The 24,055-nt window shown below is 50.6% G+C and overlaps 1 protein-coding gene and 1 long non-coding RNA gene across 4 annotated transcripts in view; one reads left to right on the forward strand and one right to left on the reverse strand.

Annotated features, from left to right (window-relative positions):
- The window catches only part of LOC149915267 (uncharacterized), a 23,670-nt gene extending 11,302 nt beyond the window's left edge, over positions 1 to 12,368 (reverse strand). For both annotated transcript variants that reach the window (XR_016459370.1, XR_016459369.1), the window contains exons 1-2: positions 12,229 to 12,368; positions 10,537 to 10,611 (exon numbers count right to left, since the gene is read on the reverse strand). This is a non-coding gene — a long non-coding RNA (uncharacterized LOC149915267). The remainder of the gene's footprint in view (positions 1 to 10,536; positions 10,612 to 12,228) is intronic.
- On the forward strand, positions 11,352 to 24,031 carry VWA1 (von Willebrand factor A domain containing 1). 2 transcript variants are annotated; one of them, XM_031613679.2, is made up of 6 exons: positions 11,352 to 11,957; positions 16,244 to 16,807; positions 19,013 to 19,291; positions 19,802 to 20,074; positions 20,574 to 20,843; positions 21,425 to 24,031. In XM_031613679.2, the coding sequence occupies exons 1-6, from the start codon at positions 11,885 to 11,887 to the stop codon at positions 21,457 to 21,459; spliced, it is 1,494 nt and encodes a 497-aa protein (XP_031469539.2). In that variant the 5' UTR covers positions 11,352 to 11,884; the 3' UTR covers positions 21,460 to 24,031. The 2 variants fall into 2 exon arrangements, with proteins under 2 accessions (XP_031469539.2, XP_031469538.2); XM_031613678.2 differs by having other exon boundaries at positions 11,355 to 11,957; positions 21,419 to 24,031.
- The last annotated feature ends 24 nt before the right edge of the window (positions 24,032 to 24,055 follow it).

Here is a 24,055-nt window from a genome sequence, read left to right on the forward strand (position 1 = left end):
CAGGAGCCTTCTGCGGAGATGTCTTTTGGGTTTGCTGCACCCAAAGCACATGGAAGGTAATGCAGATGGACTCTGTGGTACTTTACATCCTGACTGTGAGCCCGCAAAGTTCTCACATGGCCTCAGTCCAAGCCTGGCTCAGCATGCCACCTGGGCTCTGACCCTAAAAGTTCTTGCTGAGTTCATTCCCTGCATTCTCCAGCCTCCAGGAGCTGCACGAGGTGCCCAGCCACGCAGCAAACCATGCACAGGTGCTGCCTCTGCAACCCCATGACAGCAGACACAGTGCTGAGCACGAGTTATTCCTCCTGCTCACCTGGAAGCACAGATCTGCTGCAGCTCGTCCTCATCAGTAGGGTTAATATCCCAACAATGCGCTAAAATTACCCTTTTGTCATCACATTTTTATCTGCGTGGCACCAAGCAGGCAGCTACGTATGTTAGAGCCTCTGGGGAGTGTTGCAATCCCACCAACATGTTAGTGACTGCTCTGCCCATCTGCACGGGCTGGCAGCTACAGGGATTGTCGGTGCCAATAGATACCCAGATAACAGCTCCCCCTGCACCCCCCCAAGTCTGTCTCCAGTGGCTGTAAAGGCGTGAGAACTTGCCCTAGGAGGATGCTAGTGGATAATACACAGTGAAAACCACAAGGAGATGGAGCTGGCAAAGCTGGGGGCTGAAGGAGTGGGTGGGAAGGGAGACCTTTGTTTGCAGAATGAAGCAATTGGCTGCAATGTGTATCCCTGTGCTTGCGGAGGGATGCTCAGCAAAGCACTGGGAAGCACCACTGGGTCGCACCAGAGAACCTGATGTGCTTTGCCCCCTTGGACGGAGCAGGCAGGATGTGCAGGGCTGGACTTGCTTTTCAATGGCTTGCACAAAACACAAGGAGAGATAAGTAGCAAAGAAAAAAAAATAACACATTAAGAGGCAGGCTGGGATGCAGGAAGAGGTAGCGCTGTCTGGTTCATCGCTCTGCTTTCAGCAGCCGCCAGTTTCGATCGTGCCTGCACTCATTGTCTCCCAAGCACGCAGTTGAGAGCTGAGGAAACCAAGCCCTAACCCCTAACCAGATGAGCAGGGGTAAAAATAGCAGCCAGGGGAGCAGACTTCCTCCCAGACACAAACCTCTTGCTGCTGAAGGCCACAAATCTGTGCTGCGTCCCGGCTGCTCACGCACCCAAGGCTGCTTTGGCACCAGTTGGGATGTAGGGCTGGGGTCTGCCTGCCTTATGGGGACAGCTGAAGAGCCTCCTCTGATGGCTGATCCACCTGCCTCCTTTGCTGCTCTGACTTTCTGCTACCTGGCATCTTTTACTTTGTTCAGCTTTAATGGCCTTTTGGTTTCTATTTTCGCTGTGGTTATCTTGGCCCCATGCTGGCTTCCAGCCCTTCTGTGCAGAAAACTCTTTTCAGCCCTCTGGATCCCTTTCCATCGCCTTCCTGGCTCACCCCCAAAGCTCTGTCTGCTGCCACTGAGAAGTAAACAATCCTTCTACTCGCAGCACCTTATCTCCTCTGTGAGGACCCTTATCTCCTGCACAGAGCCTTGCATTTCTGCATTTGCTTTCTGGTCTCAGCTGTGCTACAGATGCTTAGAGGTCTGAAAATTCATAGGAGCATGGAGAGGAGACCTGTTGGTCACAGCCCACAAAGGTTTTCAGTTCAGGTTTACAGGGAAGCAGTCCATCCAGCCTGCTGCTTTGCTTCCTACCAAAACTAAGTGCTTTATGATCTAAAACCCCGGAAAAGGTTTGATTCCAGTTAGGATCAGAGCTGTAACATGATGGGGAAAAGATAACAGTTTTGCTGAGTTATCCAACGTGCATTATCACCTATAGCATTGCTCCTCATGTTCCGTGTACCATCTCCATCTCTGAGAAGCCCACAAAGGGAGGAGAGAGGAGACAGCTGCCCTGCAGGGATGCTCTGAGTGCCTTCCACAGGGAAAGCAGAGCAGCAATACCCCTGGCATGTGCCTGGAGGCAGCATGGACACATGGGGTAGGGTCTGCACAACAGGCACACAACAGGGTGTGCAACTGGGGCAACCACATGCCTGCAGCAGCACAGCAACAGCACCTGAGGCCACAGCTGGCTCTGCCTGGGGTGATGGCTCCTGCCCTTCGTTTGGCCCTGATCCCATTTTTCAATGGGCAGCTTTGGCTGTCCTCAGTTTTCAAGCACTAGGGCTGGAAAATAGCTGTGGAGATGGTGAGTATTTCCTCACTGCTTTTTCAGCTCAGTTCTTCAGCTGGGAAGGAGAGCAACAGCTGGAATGGCAAAGTTTTGTGTTGTCGGTAGCAACCAGGATTTGAGTTACGAGTGCTTACGGAGTGGCAGATTTCCAGAAGGATAACCTGTTTGAAAACCCTGCAGTGGGCTTCAGCTCCTCCCCAGCCTGAGCAATGCCTCTTTGATTCCTCTTTCCTCTCCTGATGGAAAGAAAGATGAGCAGTCGCACATCCAGAACTCAGCATAAATGCATTACTTGGAGCTATTTGGTGCTGCTTCATGCACCTGCTGAAACAGATGGGGATGAGACACCCTGTGAGGAAGACTGGCCCTTGGGCAGGTAGTAGGGTAAGAGAGGAGGCATGTGTTTGTTTGAAAAGGCTGAATGAGTGAGTCAGGGAGATGGCCAAGCATGCTTATTTCAAGGCAACTTGGTGCAAAATAGCTGCAGCACTCTGCAGGTTCCCCATGTCCCATGTTCCATGCCCCAGTCACAGACTGTGGGAGTCATCCAGTGCACGTGGAGGCAGAGCTTTGGGTCACTTGCTGTTAAAATATATGGCATGCAAGATCTAAATGTAGAGCTAAAGGGTGTGCCCAGACCTGGGTAATGCTACGAAGGTGAAAAATCTAAACTAGAAAATGCCAGCAGTGTAAATACATTACTGGCAGAGCTAAGCTGAGTTTGCAGAGGGTTGCATGGCCAGGAAGGGCAGCCAGACTTGCATGTAGCTCTGGGTGCTGCTCCTTTGCTTGTGCTGCACTGTGGGATGTGGGGGGGGTTGCAGAGCATTTCCCAGCTATTCAGGGGTTAAGGAGAGTTTCTATTAGGCATTGGAAATAGTATGGGGCGGAAGGGAGGTAGAACTGCCAACTGCCATGACTAATGCTGTGACATCAAGGTTGATGGAATATAGCTTCTTAATGCCACCCATACCTACAAGAGTAATTAATTAGTGCAGGCAAACCCATACAATCAACAGGTCTGAAAACAATTCATTTCTCTTCCCATTGTGAAGTAGACAGTGACAGAGCATTGCAGATGGCTACCAAATTGCCTCCAACCAAGTTTGTTTTCACATTTTCTGGGTTCGTTTCCAGCTGCAAGTGCTGGAAATAATTCCCCTGACCTAAATCCCAAAATATCCCGTTCGGCAGTGGGGAGCTGCCCATGCCTATGTGCCAGATGTTTGGAGGGGTTATGCAGTGTGCTGCACGGACAGCTTGCTAGGAAAGCTCAAACTGTACCTTCATCTGCTGGGGTCCTGGCCCAAGTCCCATTCTGCTGCGGGTGCGCAATGTTGGCTTCAGGAAATTTGGCAGCTTGTATGGATGTGGATAAATTCGGGTCTGAAATGAATAATTGCTGAAAAAGGCTTGTTTTTGTAACTCTTGTGGTAAACTGCATGCCATCCCTGCCCTGTCCTACCAGGAATGCTGACCCAGGGCTATGCAGCTGCCCATGTGCAGCTGCAGGGCTGGGATGCCTTGCACAATCTCATGCTCATACCAATGTGAGCCATGTGCCTTCCTGTAGAAAAGATGCTCCTCTGGGTTCCAGCTTGGGACCAGCCTTCTCAGAACAGCTGCAGGGAGGCATCCAGCCTGGCTTTGTACACAGAGAGGTTGTTGCTGGGAGCCTCCAAGGAGGGGTGGAGAGCAGACAGGACATCCCAGCTCAATAGAACCAGTGGTCTCCAAGGAAAGCATTTGCACTTTTATCCATGGGTCAGACATTACAGCACCCAGCTGTAGAACAACAGCCTCTTATCCCCCTAAATAAATGGGAATTGTTCTGCTTGCTTTGCATGCATCAAGTCACCTCTTTCTTTATGGGTTGCTGGAATTGCAACTATTTCCCCAGCCTGACATGGGAGGAGTACAAGACTGGCAGGGCTCATGATGGGAGGATGGCTGTCAGCAGTAGAGAATCCAGCTGAGCCCCCTGTGTCCCTCAGGCATGTTTCCTGGACAGGCTTTATCCTAGATTGTCTTGTTTATGAAACAGGATTTCCAACCTAGCCCCCATGTCCTACCTCTTCTTTCCATTGTAAATAGCAACCTGCTGATGGATGGATGGATCTCCTTTTTCCCCTTCCCTTCTCATCACTCCAAACTTGTTCTTCCCTTTCAATCTCGCTCTGGCTTTTGCCATTGACAAGTTCAGGCTGAATAACACGACTTCTACAGGCTGCTCACACGTTGCTGCTGCATGGCATCAGATGCAGCCATGTGCTGGGTGAAGGAGCTCCCAGTGTTGCTGGAGGAGCCCTGCAGACTGGGTAGGAGTTGTTCCCTCTCCTCCCACTCTCTCCCCAGCTGCTTTGCTAGGCTTACAACAAAAAGGATGATTGTTTTGTCCTTGGAGCCTTGCTTCTGCTCAGATGGCTTTGTCCCCCTACTGAGAAGGGCTGAAAAGATGCAGATGAGCAGTAATGAGCAACACTTCTTGTAGAGGCAGCCTTGTTCCAAGCGCTGGAACCGAAGTTCAGCTGAAGTGGAGAAATGCCCTCCACAGTGGGACTCTGCAAGTCCCTGTGCTAGATGGGTCTGGTTGTGCTTTTCTGCTGTAGCCACACATGTGCCAAGCCCATTGAATCACAGCACACCAGTTTTTGGCTAACACCTACGTTTAAACCAAACTTCTCGTGTCTCAAAGGCTACTGGCATAATCTGAACAGTACCTTTTATTTTCTGCCCCCACCAGAAGACTGCTGGCAGAGCTTGGGCTACAGAGGGTCTGATTGCCACCTGGCATGGGGTCTGATGGGAAATTGGCCTTGATATCCTCCGAATTCCAGGCTGGGAGCAGGGAGTGCAGCTTGGCTGGCGCTCCTGCAGCTGTGCGTGAGGTGGGGGCCAGGCTGTCCCCTCTCCTGGTAGGAACTCACAACCACGAGCCGCTTCCCCTTCCTGTTGTGACTGGATGCAGCTTGATGGGTGCTTGGAGGCCCGTTCATCAATGTCTTGGACAGCTTCCCCCATCTGTCAAACCAGGAGCCCAAACCCAGGATGATGGCCAAGCGTGCATCACACGGTGTGCAGGCTGCTCTCCAGGCTGCACATCGCTCTTGTACGTGTGTGCAGATTGCTCCAGATCATCTCCTCTCCCTTGGGTTGACAGGTCAAGAGGCTACAATTGTTGAGAGAGGCCAAGACCTGGCTGCTCTATAAGTCATAGCTTATTGTTAGCTGGGAATTCCTCAGGAAACAGAGTTCTAAGGAGGTTCTCTCAAAGTTGGCTTTTTCCAAATTGTCTGGGTTTCCTAACAGGATAGAGTCAGGAGATAAGAGTCGAGCAATAAGGAAAGCGATCCACTCCAAAGAATAGTCTTTGGATTAAAAACAGACAGCTGCATCCATACCTCATCTGTACTGCTTAAAGGTGGCTCCAAGTTTCAGAGCTTCTCTGGCTCCAGGAATGCAAAATGAGACCCCAGTCTGGGTCCAGCTGGGGAAACTGCAACGAAAAATGTATGAGGAAATGAGGCAGGAATCTGAAGTGTTGGAGGATCTCTGCTGGGGACCCCCAGATGACTCCACATGCAAAGTGGAGTCTGTGCAACCAGGCACGAGTGCTGTGTGCTGTTCCATCGATCTTGCCGTGCTCTCATAGAACCTCGTGGTTGCAAGCCAGGGATGCAGAACGTGGCTCTTGTACAGTCTCAGACTCCAGAAGTCAGTTGTTGCACATCCATATCTTCCTCTCCTTATTTTGATGTTGTGGCTGTTGAGCACGGGACTGGAGCAGTGAAGCAGTGAGCTCTCTGCTGCCAGCTCCTCCTTGGCAGGGTAGCTGACCCATGTGGACAGCCCTGGCACCTCTGGCATGGGGAGAGGATGAGGATACACTGCATGAAGGATGAAGAATTGCCACAATAACCCAGCAGCCATTTGCTCAGCCTGCTGCATGCAGCAGTGGGCCCTCTTCTGTAACTGGGAGAGACAGTGCCAGAGGTGCTGCCTATCCATGACCTACATTACAAGAGAAATCCAGAAGCCTCTTAATGAGCAATGAGCCACTTCTGATCCTGGTTTTTTTGTGGGGTTTTTTTTTTGCTGTTTTTCTTATTTTACCCGTTCACTACCGTGGGTCTGTGAGGCAGCTGCTCCCAGCTGTGAGCTGTCGGACAGATGATGCATAGAACTTCTCCTAAAAAGGAAAAGGTGAAACGGTTGGGTCAGAGGTGCCCTAAATTCAGATGGTGAGAGGGCTGGCACACTCAGGTCAGGTCCAAGAGCTTCAGCTCTGTTCTACGCTGCTGGCAGCCAGCCCTCCTGCTTATTTTCCACCTCTGTATCAGGTTGCTCTTTGACCCGCTCCTGGAACTCTGCAAATGATCTCACTTGTTCCTACGCATATAAAGCACTGCAGATCGCAGAGGCGAGGCGAAAGCAAGGAGCTGGTTGAACTCGGTGTCATTTTGTGAGCTCGTAAACAAAGCTGGCCCAGCTGCAGCTCTAAGAGTCAGGCTGCTACAAAGGGTCAGGTCCCACAGCACAGCTGCAAGGAGAAGGGTGCAGAGGAGCCATCTCCCATCACTTCTGTGCCTTACATGTGCTCCTCATAGACTTGGAGATCCTGTGGTGTGCCCCAGTTGGCTGGAGCTGGTGCTGTGATTTGTGACTAAAACAGCACTGGTAAGGCAGCTGCATGCTGGCATCAAGGTCCTCTTAGTGTGCTGCCCTCAGGGAAAGGACAGGGAAGAGGGGACTCTTGTTTGTGACATTTCTCTTCCCAAGTAACCTCTGCATGTGTTGCATGAGGCCCCAGTTTCCAAGAAGTGGCCGAACATATGCCTTCTATGGAAGCAGTGAATGAACTCCTTGTTGTGTTTTGCTTGTGGATGTGGCTTTCCTTCACTCCCAAAGCATCTGTGCTGTGACCTGTGGGTTCCTTGCTGCTGGTGGGTGCTCAGTTACTGACTGGGGTTGGCTCCCCCACCTACCATGGAGCCTGCTGTCAGCCAAGCTGTCCTCATCAGCAAGATGTCATTCAGTGGGTTATTCACACGTTCCAGTGTTATCAGCCACTGCCATCTCACTGGAATGTGATAAAAGTTGCCCTTTACAAGTGAAAAGGCCCACAATTGCTGTCTCTGCTTCTGAAATGCTGTGTATGACTCAAACCAACACATCCCTCCTCAGTCATTGGGTGACATGCTTCCTAAGAGGCACTGCAAGGAGCTAGCAGGATGCTATGTCTGCCTGGAGGATTGGAGAAACAAATTCCAGTTGGAAAAGCCCTTTAGGAAAGTGGGAAGGGATGCAGTGCATTGAGATCTATTCCAACAGAGGCACCCTGAGCTTGGCCATGGCTTTGGTCACTTCTCAGCACAGCACTCCCTCCCCTCTCCATTTGGCCTAACTTCTTCTTAGGGTAAATGAATGACAGCATCAATTAGTGCCTCCTTTCGTTCTGGTTTTTAGTTCACTGTGATGACCCACAGGTTCAGTGCAGTCACTTTGGTGTCTGGGATCCAGCTGAGGGCTGGCACTTTGTGACAAGCTGACTCCTTCCAAACCATCCAAGCATGCTTTGTCTGGGCCTCAAACAGCCCGAGGAGTTCACCGCATGGCATGCAGGAGCCAGAGGGGCTCAGATCCCTGGCATGAACAGAAAATTGCTCAGAGAACATTGTCCCTCTCTGCATTAGCCGTGTGACGTGCCTTTGTCTACCTGTGTGCTCGTTCCACAAATTCCTTCATTCCACATAAGCAGCTGAAACAGAAAACTAGGACACTGTGTCCTGGTGTGACACGGTGCTGGAGGGAAATAGCAGCAGGGCCCACACGGCGTTTCCATCCTTCTGGTTGCTGCCTGGCTCTGAAGAGGGTCCACAGCCACTTCTGCAGTGCTTGTGATGGGAAAAGGCCTTTCCAACGGCTCCAATGTGAGCAGCTGTGTTCTCTTAGCATAAAACCCTTCTGTGATTTTCTCCCATCTCCAAAGTTAAGGTGTAGTGCTGCTGCATGTGGTTGAAAATGTGCCGTGCTTCACCCTAGGAGTGATTGCAGCTCTGTGCTTCAGGATGCTTTGGGATGAAGCATCAGCCAGATCTTGTCTTGCTGGAGTACAATTGTTGGAGTCACTGGGTAACTTCTGAGGATAAATACAGCTGGGGAGTGTCAGGACTGAACTATTTTTGTAGTTTGTCTCCAAAGTCATAACAGAAATAAGAGCTGACTTGAATCTGCAGATGGCACGACACAGTGTTAACTGAGACCTGCCATCAAAGGGACCAATCCTGATGCAGTGGCACTGCTGGAGTCGGCAGAGTTCCCAATTCACGCCCTGCACAAACACAGCCTGCTGAGACCTCCACTGTGACACAGCCTGAGCCCCCACTGCCCAGCCTGGCTGCTGCCCACCTGCGGCTCCAGGGAAGCTCCTGCCCCATCCTTCTCCCATTGCTTACAGGGCTGCTTCACTTCCTTTCCAAATGGGGAATTTCCAAATTCCCATATATAGATAGCTCACTCCAAACAAAAGCTTTTATGTAGAGCTGAAGAAAGGCTGTGTTCCAAACCGCCTGTTTGTTCCAGCTGTGATTTGCCTCAGAGGATATTGCATCTATCCCGGCAGCTGCAGCCACCACCAAACTCCCCACGGGCAGAGCTTTGCCATACACTGTGTGTGCAAATCAGACCCTGTGATTTGGAATCAACCCGTGGAACAAGGAAGAGTGGGCAATCAAAACGTAGGGGTTGGTTGTTGGTGATACTTTTCTTCTTCTTCTTCTTCTCCTTTTTTTTTTTTTTTTTTATTACAAGTTTTAACTGCTCCTGAGCTGGATTATCACTTGGGCATGGTAGGAAGGTGATCACAATTCCCCTCGGTGAGTTTTGGTTGAGTTATGACAGATGAAGGCTATAAGCTGAGCCCTGCAGCCCCATTCTGGCCACAGTTACGTGGGATCAAAGTAGGGTGATGCTGCTGGCTCCAGAACATAGAGTGCATCAGCATGCGCAAGCACCAGCCTTACTGGAAACAAGACCTGTTCTTTACAGTAAAGTTTAAAAATAAAGTTAAATTGTGTGAGATCTAATGATTTTCCAGGCTGCTTTTTCCTGCTTCCTCCTACCCTAGCAGGACTTCTAAGGAAATAAAGGTTGAAATCTCTCCAGGCTGCAGGGTGTGAGACTGAATGGCATTGACATTGAAAAACTGACAAACAAAAAAGGAAATTATGAGCAACTCTTCTATGGGAAGTGTTCTTGGGAAGTGAGTAATGCAAGGAAATCATCTCCACATCCTCACCAACTCGAGTCCATGAGCATCAGCAATCAAGCTGTATGTGGATCAGCATAATGGATCTATGTGGATTTGAGAATTAGAGAGGCAGCTGATAGCACAAAGTGCCCAGAGGTTCCGTGAGCCTTGGTGATGGTAGGATCCAGACCAGACAGCTGGAGAAGCTGAGGCACTTTGGGAGCACTGCTCTTGGTATGACTTGCTTTGTGCAATCTTTCCCTGAAAGGCTGATCCTCAAAAGAGGCCACAACCAGACAGCTCTTGTGCTGGAGCACCTCTGCAGCACCCGGCCCTGCTAACCACAAGGTGTTCTAGCAGAGGAACTGCTGGGCTGATATTTATTTTTAATGAAGGAAGTCATGCCCTCCAAAATGACTTGGACAAACATGACAAGTGTACTTTCATGCCCTTGTGAAGCCCCAACTGGAGCACTGCACCCCAGATGGATGCCCAGAGCAGCGTGTGTGCCCCATCCCTGGAGGTGCCTGAGGCCAGGCTGGATGGGCTCTGTGCTGCCTATTCCAATGGGTGGCAATCCTGCCCACAGCAGGGAATGGGAAAGGAATGGGTTTTAAGGTCCCTTCCAACTCACATCCTATGATCCCACAGGTCACATGGTGGAGGATGAGAGTAGGGGTATCAAATTCTTCTGTGTTCCTGGGATGAAGCTTATTCTAGCCCGCATGAATCAGTGGGTGAGGCTGAGTCATTCCCCTAAGTTCACGACACATGGCTATGGGGTATCATACAACCTGATACTACAACGTTCCTTCTTGGTGCAGCTGGGTACCAAACCCAGCCCGTCTGTCTGAGGTGGGGCTGGGAGGAGAAGCACAAACAAGTGCCCATGACGTTTAACTAGCTGGCTGGCTCCAGGGCTTCCCGGTTGGATCTGATTTCTTGGGCCTGTCCTGACTTTCCATTTGCTTGATGAGTTTGGATATGATTTTTTCCAGCCTGCACAGCTCCTTGGCTCATAATTCCTGTTCGTTTCTTTATAGTCCCCAGGAGAGACAAAATCAAATTGGGGGAAATATGGCTCACCGGTTTCAGAAATCTCGCCGGCTTCTAAACTTTCCTCCTCTGCTACTTTTCATCCTGTCTGGTTGGTCACTCCCCCTGTCAAAGGAGATGACATTGATGAGTCTCTTCATAATCGAGTGTAATTTTCCAGCTTTTCTCTGCTTGTAATGTCTTGGATCTGTCCAGAAGCAGCATATGCAATATGTTTTTTCCACTGATGGCTGTATGGCTTAGCTGAACGCTGTATTTTGCTTTATTGCCTTGAAAACTGCTATCCCCTGTGGGGTGGGAATAATTCAAGAGAGGAGCAGCTCAGGGCTCCATGCAGCAGTAATCCCCAAGGGCTGCAGCTGAGATGAGGATGTCGTGTTAAACCACAAACTCCCTGCTCCCAAACAGATCTGCATAACCGAGATGAACAGAAAGTGAGGACAAAAGAAGAGGGGAATATTGTCATCTCCACCTGCTGAGCAGAAGCCAAAGGCAGAGACATGGGTGGCAGGGCAGAAGAGAGGAGGGAAATGGGGGTTTGCTCAGGGATTTTGTTGATTGGCAAGAAACCCCTCCATCTAGGAGGAATACAGAGAGGCTGTGTACCCATGAGGGAAAAACCTGGTGAAGTTTTATTCGGCACATGCCCTCAGCCAAGCTCTTCAGCCCCTCCATCCAGCAAGACGTTTGTCATGGGCTTATCTTTAGCCCCCTTTGACTCACAGCCTGAAGCTGAGGCCAGAGGGAGGTGGGCAGGGGGCTGTGCAGGAGCAGCCCCGCATGGGGCAGAGCTGGAGCCGTGCAGGCAGCGCTAGGACCTTAGGAGTGCTCCACAGCCTCCTCCCAAAGGATTAGCTAATATTCCCAGGGCAGGGCGCGCTCCCCATCTACTTTTTCTTTCCTCTCTATACGTGTGTTTTCCCTTCTTCTAGTTCATTCCAGAGCAGAGAGAGCTTTGGATTTCACTGAGCTTCTCTCTCTCTCTCTTTTTTTTTTTTTTTTCACTCACAGCTGGACTGCTGCCAGTGTCTCGCAGGGCCGGCGTTTCATCTATCGGGACAGATTTTTCACCCCAGCCCAGCTGCACGCCCGCTGCCTGCAAGCAAACACCAGCAGCAAGCAGAGCTCCGGAGGGCAACACACCCCATCCCCAGCCAAGGAGGACGTGGAGAGGAAGGAAAATTGCCTCCAGCATTCAGAGATTGTACCAGCGCAGCGAAAGAAAGAACTGTCGGATCTCAAGGCATGAGCAGCATACAAGCTGCCCTGGGCTCTGCTGGATCCCTGCACATAATATGACTGATGCTGAGCTTTTCGTCTGCCTTCACAGAGCCGAGCTTTTGGATTTAAGGTAGTTTGCCCAGGACTGGACTTTGCTATGCTGGCCGAGGCAGCTCTTGTGCTCGGTGTGTGGCTGCAGCTCGCTGCGGGGCAGGAGGCACCTGGCCAAGGTGAGTGCTGTGGGTTCCCCACCGTGCTGGGACAGGAGCTGAGCTGAAGTCACACTGCTGCCATAGCTCTGCCGTTCCCCTGGGGTGTTGCTCTGCTGGCGGAAGGGCAAAATGAAGGAAAATGTTTCTAAAATTGCTATATTAGAAAGAAAACTTATCTCCTTTGAAAAAGAAGCTGGCAGAGTTTTGTGCAGTAAGAGGGAGAGTCCCGACTACTCACTGCACTGGGCACCCTGGTTAAGAGAAGTGAAAGCAGTGATTGATACTGTACCTGTCCTGTTGTCCTCTGCCTAACCTCTGTAATTCAGTCCTGACGTTTTCTCCTTACAATACTTTCTCTTGGCTGCTGCTCAGGGAGAATGCCTGCAGTGTGGTGTCACGGAGCCGACAGCGGGAAGGGGGACACGGAGGGGATGAGTGTCTCTCTCTGGTTAGCTGGGCAGGGACTGCTGATATGGTTACTGGAGGGATCCTGGGGCTCAGTAAAAGAAGGAACAGCTCTGGGACTGCTGCTGGCTGCAGCTGGTTTTCCCTGGAGTTTGAACCTGAGAAGTGTGAAAGGGGACATGAAGTTCTGTTGTGCCTGGACAGGATAATTCTGCTCCTAGCGGGCAGAGCAGACAGTGACTGTTGCTCAGATTCCATTACAGGGAATGGATTTTGCCCACCAGTGACTCAAGCTGTGAAGCAGGGTCTGGAGATGCAGGCTGGCTCAGGAATTGTGCGGCTGTCCCTGCCCATGCCATGCTCCAGAGGAAGTTATGCTGTTGCACTACTGACAGCTTACTTTAGGCTTGCAAACTGCAAACTAGAAGAAGAGAAGCTGCTGGTGGGCAGCATGCCTGCTTCCTGGCAGCTTTTATGTGGGCACCTCCAGCCACTCCCAAAAGCAACCTTAAGCAAACAGCCAGCCTGGCAGGGCTGAGCCATTGTGGTGTGCCATCACCATGCAGTGAGGGGAAGCGATTGAGCCATGAGAATGCGTGGTCATAACTCTGCTTCCTGGGGTCTTGGCTGGATATGAGTGGAGGCAGCTTCATTAACTTCAGGGGACAAAGATGGGGAGCTGCTGGGCAGACAGTGGGGCTGAATGGAAAGCCCCAGGAAAGGTGCAGACAATGCTGCTCACCCTCCACACTCAGCTCCACTTCCAGCAGAAAAATTTTCCTTGCGTGACCAAAGAGCACAAGGGAAGACAAATGCAGAATTATGGCATAGTTAACCGAGACAGGACACAATCTTTTCTGGCTGTGGAACCCTTTTTGCTCTAGGAGCACTGAGTCCCATGTAAATGAGGCACGTGGCACGTGTTCAAGTCCCAGCTGAGGGGAGCTCTTGGAGCGGATGTCTCCTGTCAGCATCTCAGAGCAGGACGCACACGCCTGGCTGTTTTCCTCTTGGAAAAGCCAAGTGTGTAAATAAGCAGCGCTGGGACTCCATGGTGACATTTTGCTTTCAACTGATCCCTTCTAAACCCTTCTTTGCACGACTGATCCATGCCTATCGACAAGGACCAGCCTGAGGGTGACAACAGGATGCTGCCAACACTTGTTCCCTGGACTCCGGCTGTGCTCAGGGCTGATGGTGCAGGAGATTTTGGGGACGTCCCTTCTTCCAGAGTCCCACAAAAGTGAGAAATCTCTGCTTGGCGTCTGGCCAAGCAGCCGATCCTTTCTTGCTGTAAAGGGAGAAAACAGTTCGAAAACAGCAGCTGCTTGCATAAGGCAGGGATTTGCTGGTAACAAATCCCCAAAGCCCCACCTCTGGCATGGGGGAGATGTTTGTGTTGGATGGAGGACAAGGCACAACAAGAAAGATGAAGGAACAGAAAGCTTGAAGGGAAGGATGGTGGTATGCCCAGCCATTATCAGCATCGCTGCAGTGAGGATGTTTTTGTGAATCCTCTCTAGCAGAAAAGTCTCACAGAGAGGACTTTACTTCCATCTTACAAAGGGCTGAGTGGTGGAACTGAATTATGACGGATCACAACCCCTTCAGATAGCTCTGAAATACCAAACTGCCCACCAGCACAACTTGCTGTTGGTGACCATTGGCTGCTGGGCTGTTTGTTCTGCCCCCCAGGCAGGACGTGGTGGTGTCAAACTGCAGCCCTTCCTGCAGTGCTTCCTAACCCACGCAGCTATTCCCAGCAGTGATGGGTGAAACCCATGTCCGCAGGATGCTGACGTTCCGCCCGCCTCGCTGTGCCCACAGCTGCAGGGCACACTCCAGCACCATTACAAGGGTTTGGCTCTTGTCTCTCCATCAGCATCCTTCTCCCTTAGCAGGTATCCATGCGGCTTGCCACCCTGTTTCCCTGGGGAACTCATTTTGGCAGGACAGGAGTTTGCTGTCTGCTCCCCAGGGATGCACTTCCAAGTTCCTCCATGCGTGATCTCGTTTGCCACGGGGGAGCAACGTCCTTTGCCAGCACCAGAAGCTTTCACAGCTGCTTGTTGCAACACTCAGGAAACAAACACTGCCACTCAAAATAATGGGGAACAGAGAGGAGAAATTAAAATAGATGATTCTTTGCTGGGAAGAGGCCACTGTGTTGCCAAGATCCCTCACTACAGCTTGGCAGCCAAGTCGGTGGCTTTATGCCCTTCCAATGGAGGGGAGAGCAAGAGGCTGCAGCTCCGGGAGCTCACAGCAGAACTGGTGTTGCATGCTTTGGTGAAGCAGCAGCTTGAGGGATCTGGAGGTGATGGGTTTGGCTGTGCTGTGTGATGTGCTGATGGAGCTGCACGTCGCCGTGGGCAAGCAGAAAGCTGTCCAGGCTGTGCTTGTGTTTTCTGCTCAGCTCTGAGTGCCAGGCTGCTGGGTGTGTGTGTCTACACAGGGCTGAGTCGTGCTGGGTCACGCAGAGCTGGACGTGAGCTGCTCCTGCCTCCTCCTGGCATCTCTGGCTTAGTCACCTCTGAGCAACATCGTCCTCTGTTTCTCCAGTTGTTTCGTCATGGGTCTGGTATGGCTCTGTGCTCTCAGCCAGCACGTAATGCAGCAGGGAGGTGAAGGGCCTGGCCCTGGGTGGCTCCGCTCCCTGTAGCAGCACAGAAGCTCACTGCAGCGTGTTTTTCACACGTGGACACCAATGTTCCTGCCATGGGACAGAGCCAGCACTCAAGTTACCATTGCACATCTGATCCGTGCCAGGTGCCACTCTGGGGATGCACACACGGTGCCTTGCACCCCCTGATTCATCTCCTGCCCTGGGTTTGCTATTCGTGTCTTCAACTGTGAGCAGTCCCCAGGAGGGGCTCAGTGGCCCCGCTCCTCCCATTTGCCTCGGGGCCTGCCTTGGCGTGCCTTCTGCAGGGGCAGAGCTCTTTGCAGGAGCCATCTCCTCCAAGCAATTAATTTTGCAGAGGCCTTTCCATTCAGCTGTCTGCTGCCTTGTGGTTTTGTCTCCCACACGCGGCTCCAGCACTCAGCCATTGTGTGCTGCACTGAGCCCATCAGTGCCCCAGGTCCCGCATCGCTTGGCAACCCTGCGTTCCCCATTCCTTCCCTGATGAAGCAGCCCAATCAGGCTGGCACCAACCTCTGCTCTGTGGTTTTTTCTCCCTTTTTACAACTCAAAAGCTGCCAGAAAGCAGAATGGTGGCTAAAAAGATTCCAAATCCATGTTCCCAGCACCAGGAACATGTCCTCCTTCATCTGAGAGAAGAAAAATGCCCAGGAGCAGCCTGGTGCTGACTAACAAGAGGTGACAGTGCAAACTGAGGCAGCTCCAAGGCATTTTCTCAGCAGCATCAGCAGAAGGACCCAGGGCACGTGGGTTTGCTTTTGGTGCTACTCTGACTCCTGATCCTGAACTTGAAATAGGACTGTAAAACAATTTCATTTGTAGGCAGGGGAATGCCACTCCCTGCTCCTGGAAAGTCCAACCTGATGCAGGTTTTTGGGTCTCAAAGGGTTTAGGATCCAGTTTTTGTTCCCAATAGTTTGTTGTTGTTGTATATGTTGGTAGTGAACAGCCTTGGGCATACCCTAACTTATGTGCATCTCAGAGGGTTCAGCAAAGCCCAGCTGTGATCAGACAGGACCCAAACAAAGCCATTGAACACAGGGTGATGGCATGAGAAGTTTCCAGGCTGCTGCTAGCAGGGCTGAGTATAAAGCCCAGCAGCCCTCTCTCTGTAAGTAACAGCAATAAAAAGCCTGCCTCCTGAAGTCTCTCCCCAGCAAACTTCCCACCGCATTCTGAGATCTGGCCCAAGATAACCAAATCTTCCCAATTTCTACACCATTTCTCTAACCATCCTTCTCTCTTCCCCTGTTAGGTCCTCAGCCCTCTATTTCCAATTCAGAGGGAGACATCCTCTTCTTACTGGACAGCTCTGGCAGCGTCTCCTACTATGAATTCTCCAAGGTCAAGGAATTCATGTGGGACCTCGTGCGGCCTTTCACCTTTGGCCCCAACGATGTCCAGACCAGCATCATCCACATCAGCACAACTCCCACCATGGAGTTCCCCTTTGACCGGTACCTGTCCCGTGGGACGGTGCAGCAAGCCATCCGGGACACCCGACAGCTCATGGGTGACACCAACACAGGCAAAGCGCTCTCCTTTGCCAAGGAGAAGCTCTTCAGCAATGACGCCGGTGCCCGGCCAGATGTGCCCAAGGTTCTGGTTTGGGTGACGGATGGGTTCTCTAGTGATGACATCTCTGAGCCCATGCAGCTCCTGAAGGACATGGGAGTGACAGTCTTCATTGTCAGCACTGGGAGGGGGAATTACCTAGAGCTGTCTGCTGCTGCCAGCCAGCCTCCTGAGAAGCACCTGCACTTTGTGGACGTGGATGACCTCCCCATCATCACCAAGGAGCTGCGAGATGCTATGCTAGGTATGCTGGGGCTGGGCTGCGGTCTCTGGGAGCTTGCAGCAGGACAAGCTTGAAAATCCCCTAAAACCAGCAGATCTCCTGATTCACAGGAGCATGCTAACAAACTGCACATATCAAAGCTGTGTGCCTGGGTAAGCTTTGGCCCCTAAGCTCTGCCTGCACACTTTTATGGCTCAGGCAGGGTGCTGGCACCCATCCCCTGCCTACAAGTAGCTGGCAGTCAGTGCTTTCTTACCACGAGCAATTAGCGATGATGGTTGTTGCTCTCAGAATTAAGACTGAAGCACAGGAATGTTTTTGTTCCATAAATCCCTTGTTGTAACGTGTTCTGCATCTGCCAGATCTACAGAGCAGCTTGGCCAGTGCAGCCCTTGGAAGAAATTCCCAGCCCAGTTTGTTGGGCTCGGCAAGGCAGCTGCTGGCACGTCTGTGACTGCACAGACAGCAAGAACAGGCAGAGAGCTGATTTCTAACAGCCCAGTGTTTTAAAGCCAAAGCCAGAATGTGGGACAAGGGATGAGTGTTGGGAAACCAGCACCAGGAATGCTGCATGCTGAGCTGCACAGTGTATGTCCTCTGTGCCACTGCAGCATGAGCATCCGTGATCACAAAGCAGGGGTTCTGCCTCAGTCTTTGGATCTGTTTGGAAAGCTGAGCAAGCAACTGGGACTTTGCAGACTTTCCTTTTATTTTCTGGAGGCTTTGTCCCCGCTGGAAGCCCTGTTTTCATTCCCCACTTGGTTTCTGCTGTGTGAGTCAGACAGAGCTGGCTGTGGTGTGTCCAAGTAACCCCTTAGTGCAGAATCCTCTCTGTGTAGCAGTTTCTTCCTATTTTCAGCCACTGCCATTTAGCAAATCACACCCAGGGACCACGTTCTCTTCTCTGTCCTATCTGAGTATGGGACCTTCTGCTCTTACAGGTGCCATGCAAACCCCAAATATTTCCTTTCAAGTGGCTGTTTCAGCTTCTAGTGCTCCTGAATCCACATAGTATAAAATAGCATCATGAAAAAAGGATGTATCAGTGCTGCACAAGCAATGAGCTACTTTGGTTCCTTTCACCCAACACCCTCACTTAGCACTGACCACGAGCAAGTGTCCAGGAAAATGATCCCAAACCTTGAATGTCCATTCTGGTGATGGAGAAGCATGTTTCCCTTCCCAGAAACATTGCCCCATCCATGTCAAAGCAAGGAAATAAAGCCATGAAGCGGAGGTGCTTTGTCCCAAGCATCCATCTGCATCTCCTGCAGAATAGATTATGGATCCAGGGCAGAAGGGGTTTATCTGCTGCCTGACTGCATTTCTTGTGCACATCATAAAAGCAGCAGCACTCCTGCAAGTCTAATCTTGACCTTGCCAGCATTCACGGGATGCCAACAAGCTCGCTGCTGTGAAATGGTGCTTCTGTGTCCACCCTCATCCTGTGTGAGTCACCCGCAGGCAGGAGGCAAGTGTGTCTGAGCTGTGTCCAAGTGCTCCCAGGAGGGCACTGCCTGGTCCAGCGCCAGAGGTTACACATTGATTCTCCCTGCCAGCATGGAGGGACTGAGAAGGAAATCAATGAGCATCTACTTTCTGGGATTTATCTCCTTCAATGGTCAGGGCAGTTGTCATGTGGCAGCAGAAGTGCTTGGGCGTGCCGTAGCTCATCCCTCGGGTGCTGCATCCCATCACTTCAATCTTCCCGATTTATTTGCAGCATCCCCATGCCCTGCAGCCAAGCTCATTCATTTCTGTTCCCTGAGCTTTTGGCAGAGTTTTTGGCACCAGGACCTTTCCTCTGTTCCTGGCTCTGTGCTCCAGCTGTGGGGCTCAGAGGAGGCTGCAGAGTCCCATATCCATGCTGCTGGGAGAGAGCAGTGTTCCTGCCCACCCCACAGCCAAGCAACAGCTCAGAGAAAAAAAAAAATGCAGGTATAGCAGAGCTTCTTTCTTTCTCTAGATGCCACTAATTAGAAGCAAAGTTTCCTGGTGCCTTTCATTTTTGAAGCTTTGTGCATGGCTTTGAGAATTTGGGTTTGTACTCCTGAATTTTTGGCTCACTGAATTGTTATCCAGGAGCTCAGCTGCACCTCGGTGACTTCAGCTGTCACCCAGTGTCCCCAGAGGTCACATCTCCCATCCAGAGGGCCTGCATTTCTGGCATTCCGTGTCCTGTGTACAACTGCCATCACTGATTTCTTGCTCCTGCCTCTCTCTCAGATGTTATCCAAGCAAATCGGCTCCGTGTGGTGGATATCACATCAAGTAGCTTCCGTCTGACGTGGCCCCAACTCCTCTCCCAAGAAACTGGTTACTACACCCTCCAGTATGCCCCAACAGATGACCTGGCAGCCAAGAGGACAACGCAGGTGTCTGGGGCTCACACCAGCCTCACACTGAGCAATCTTGCTCCAGAAACTACATATGAGGTGGCACTTGTTCCTGAATCCAACATCCACTACTTCCCTCCCCAGACAATAAGGGTTACCACCCTGGCAGGTAAAGTGTGAACAACCCTGATGAAAGGAAAGTTCTGCCATGCTGAGCCTCCCAGATAGAGAGGAAGACAGGACAGTCTGTGATCTGCATGCTGCCTGGTCTGTTGGGGGGAGGGAGGCAGTTGCAGTCAAACCAGAACAGAGCAAGGAGAAGGCATCTTTTTGCTGACACTCCGCAGGCAGATCTTCTCCTAGAAAGAAGTTCTGCACTGCCTGGTACAGGGCCATAAGATGCCCTTCCAACATTAAAATCCTTGGATATGCTAGAAAGCAGAGCTCTGGGGAAAGGCAGGAGCTGTAGGTGCAGCTAGAGAAGGGCACGTGCTTCTCCAGGCAGGGGTGCACACCAATAGAGCATCCCTTTGTGAGGAGAGGGATTGGGGCAGCACTTGAGCTCAGCCAACCTTTCTAAATCTTCCACCTCCTGGAAGCCAGGTCCACTGTGCTCCTCCAGGAGCATCCTGGTACCATGAATTGCATGCTCATTCCTATCTTTTTATGCTTCTTTCAGAGGAAATCAGTCCAGCTCAGATTCTCATTTCGGACTCCAGGCTGCACAGCTTCCAGGTCAGCTGGGCTCCTACACCAGACAGTGTGACCAGCTACCAGGTCCTGTATGGGCCACTTCGTGGGAACTCAGCACAGCTGCTGGAGGTGGATGGCACCCACAACAGCACTGTTGTGGAGAACCTGGCACCCAACACCACCTATCTGGTGACAGTGACTGCGATCTACAGTTCAGGAATGGAGAAATCATTGTCAGCCAAAGCATGCACTCAGGAAGGTGAGCGTGCAGCACTGCGCTGATAGGGAATGGTGTGGGCACAGATCTGCCTTTGGGTGAGGCCTGATAACTCAGTCTGGTTCCTGGGGTTGGATGAGAGGAGGAGAAATGCAGCTTCTGATAAGCAGCACATGATATGCTATTAGGGTATTGCATATGCATAAGGCCTAGGGCTAAAGGTAATAGCCTCAAGTTGCACCACGGGAGGGGCAGATTGGATGTTAGGAAATGCTGGGGAGTCACCATCCCTGGGTGTGCTCAAGAACCATAGAGATGTAGCAGTGAAGGATATGGTCAGTGGGCATAGTGGGGTGGGTTGGGCTTGGAGATCTTAGAGGTCTTTCCCAACCTTAATTGGTTCTGTAATTCTATGACTGAAAGCAAATCATCTGCACATTGTATGACCACTTTTAGGGTCTGTATATGGCTGAGCTGCTTCTGAAGCTACAACTGCTTCATACAAAGGCCCACAGTTACAATGATCTTCTCCTTTCTCTAGAGGGCTCCAAAGTGAGGCACCTTCGCTTTGAAGACATGGGCTCCAACACCCTGAAGGCTTCATGGGATGCTGCAGATGGGAAGGTCCTCGGTTACCGAGTCAGGTGCCGGCGGCAAACCGGTCCTTCATCACTCATCAGTGTGTCACCACAAATCCACAGCGTGCTCCTCACAGACATGGCCCCAGGCACCACAAACAAAGTGTGTGTCAAGTCCATGTACAAGCATCAGCCAGGCAAGGGGCTGTGCCGCATGGTGCGCATGCAGCCAGGTGAGTCGGGGCACAAGGGAAGTCCCTGGGCCTAAAGGGGACATGGGTGCTGGAGATCCAGCGGAGCTGTGCTGAAAAACTGTGCTCATCAGCCAGCTTGTCAACAGGGCTTCATCACAGCTATTATCCTATTGCCCTAAGCTTGGCTCTTCTCCTTTTTTTCTTCCCTTTTTTAAGAGCAGTACTCCTCCTAGTGGTTACATGCAGGAGGAAAAGCATGCAGGGATTTTGGTGGTGACTTGGGATGACAAAGGAGGGGAGGAGGCTGATGAAAGCTGGCTTTCAACAAGGGAGAGACAAGCTAACTACTGAACAAAGCTACGAAAGCAATGACATCTGCTTTCCTCCTTGCACTACCCAGAAACCACTCACTATAATGAAACACAAAGGGATTCTCAATAGGCTGAAATAAGAGATAAGAAGCAGCTGTGTGGCAGAGCAGAAGCACAGCCTTCTTCCCGCCAAGAGGCCAAAGCGATGACGATGATGACCATAGAGTCACCAGATCTATGACTCAGTCTGATTTGGAGAACGGGTAAACAAAGCTGACATAATGCTTTTTGTGTTCTTCCCAGCTACAGAAGCCCCAGCGTACAAGCACAGACAGAGGGCATGACAGACCTGAGCATGAACTGATCCCCCAAGAGCAGGAGATCTTGCTTGGAACAAAGGTTTGGATGAAACGGAGGGACCTACAGAGGAAATCAGAAAGCTCACAGACCATCTCCCAGCCTGCACTGTCTGTTGAGCTGTCCTGGTTGCAAAGCCTGAGGGCCACACTCAGTCAAGTTCTTTGCAAAGCTTGAAGATGGGGTTCAGCTGGACAGAGCTGACAATCCCACTGCTAGATGCCAAATCTGTACCCTCTCTTGTATAAACATGCCTGACAAACAACAAACAAAAGGCAACCCGATGAATCCTCACTATTGCTTGCTTATTTCCTGTACTCTATTTATTAAATGTTGATACAGTTGTATTTTTGCAGCCTGTGAGCATGTTCAGGATGGAGCTGTTTACTGCACTGGCCTTTTGTTCTGGGCACTGCACTCAGAGAAAGATTGCAAGCTGTCAACAGCCACTGACACTGACAAACAGCTTACCTTCAACTCATCCAGTGTATTTAATACATGTTTCAAAGTAGGCATCCCCAAAGTATACCATCTCAGGGATGGAAGGTGAAAGCAGTAGGAGAAAGAATAACAAGTACAGAGAACATACAGTACACAGAGAAAACCTGGTCAAAGGCTCTAGGACTTCTGAAGAGAAGAAAAGAGGTTATACCCATTTGGGCTTTGGCCAGGATATGGAGACATGTTGTAAAAGACATTTTGCTTTCTATGCAGTAAATGAATAATCTAGTTTCCTTGGGGGGAGGGGTAATTACGGCAAACTTGGTTGGTGAACTCTGAGGAATGGAACAAGAAAGCAGTGCCAGCCCAGGGCACTGTTGCTGGGTGCACTATGAGAAGTTTGTTCATGTTTGCCTGCTGAATTCCTGAGTTTTATCAACACTGGTAATGGTGTTAAATTCATCTGCTGCAGTGACACAGAGATCCCAGATGGACTCTGAAAGATTCAGCTCCCCCAAGTCATTTGCTTTGGGATTTAAAAGCAGTCTGAGAGAGCAGAAAGCTCAGAACTTTGCTTCCCCAGCAGGTTACACTATTCACAGCCCTCAGCTGAGCCCAAGGAGCAGCAACAAGACAAGAAAGGCCAAACTTCATGGCCATACAAAGCACTTATTTTGGTCTCTCATTCAAATGCATACCTTCAAACAACAGCACAGTGCTACCTGGATCGTGACCACCAAATGACTGTGGCATACCTGCAATCAGTTGCAGCAAATCAGATATGCGTCCTACAGCAGCTATATTGAGATTAATTAGCATGTTCTATGGCTAACTGGGGGACATCAGACTTCAGCACCATCATTCCTAGCTCTGTCCTTTGCACTCTTACAATATTTTAAATTTCTTGTCCTGAGCTCCTATCCTGTGCTAAGCTTTAGCTCATTTTAGGAACTATTATTTTTTCCAGGAGATGAGTAAATCTGGTTCTTCCCCTCTGGCCCCACGCTTGAATTGGCTGTCACTATGCTACTCTTCAGAAAGGGGAGTTGAAAAATAAATAAGACAATTCTAGCAGCTAGTGGCAAAGCCACATGAGAAGCCCAGTTCCAAAATTTGGGACTTAAAACTATAAAGAAACGCAACTACATCTCTGGTAACTGAAACCAGCATCAGTGGGAACACCTCGCCTCACTAATGCTTGCTCTATTTTAAATATGTTGCTTGTTTGTTCTGTACATTTTCTTAAAGCTGTGCTTGGAGAGCCTCCATACACTGACAGTCCATCCCACAAACCCTCCATAGTTCTGCTTATGGACTCCTTCAAACAATCCCCTCTGGAGCTGAGAGGAACTTTTGACTGGAGTGCTGAGCGTGGAACTCAACCTGCGCTTGTGGGACATTTGCCTTGGGCTCCTCACACAGGAGGAAGGAATGGCAGGGAGGTGAGTCATTCATTAACTCGATAAGAAGATTCCGTATGATTTGTGTTCTCCTATGGAATGTGTACGTGTGACTGATTAATCTTAATGGAGACTCTGTGCTGAAGGGAAGATAAAGCCTCTGGAATCTCTCACGCAATAAAGTATCTTGTTCATTCTTGCTGTAGGACAGAGACTGTTTAGTACAACTCCCTGCATAGCTTACTACTGCACTAAGACCTCCCCCCCCCCAGATATAATGCACCCTTTTGAAGACAGTCAATTAAAAATACAATACAAGAGCTATTGAATGACTCCTTTGTTCTTGGTGGCAGTAAGGACAAATCGGTTCAGTGGAATGAGAAGCATAGGTAGAGAAGCTGAAATTCATCTCAATTTTAAGTGGTTAAAAATAAGCATTCTTCCCATGCCTTCACAGTCTGGTTCATACTCCTAACCTTGCAAAAATCAAATATATAGCCAGAAGGACATCAGCCTCAATAACAGCCCCTTGCCTCACTTTTTCTCCTCTTCCCCCCTTTAACTCCTTTGAGTTCTTCCACACTACAGACAGTGAGATTAGGGACAGCTTTTGCAAAGTGAAGCATGCCTCTGTACCGGCCACAAACACACGAGTTCCTCCTCCAGCTCCTCAGCAGCAGTGCTTGGAGGACACAGGGCTGCCTCCAGCAGCAAACCCAAAAGGCACAGCAAACCCAGAAGG

The sequence above is a fragment of the Phasianus colchicus genome, chromosome 22 (assembly GCF_987193195.1).
Source record: "Phasianus colchicus chromosome 22, bPhaCol1.hap1.1, whole genome shotgun sequence".
NCBI classification, from domain to species: Eukaryota; Metazoa; Chordata; class Aves; order Galliformes; family Phasianidae; genus Phasianus; species Phasianus colchicus.

Coding starts and splice junctions, on each gene's coding strand:
- VWA1 (XM_031613678.2), top strand. CDS start 11,885: ATGCTGGCCGAGGCAGCTCTTGTGCTCGGTGTGTGGCTGCAGCTCGCT. Junction 11,958..16,243: donor GCAGGAGGCACCTGGCCAAG/GTGAGTGCTGTG, acceptor TTCCCCTGTTAG/GTCCTCAGCCCTCTATTTCC. Junction 19,292..19,801: donor AAGGGTTACCACCCTGGCAG/GTAAAGTGTGAA, acceptor TGCTTCTTTCAG/AGGAAATCAGTCCAGCTCAG.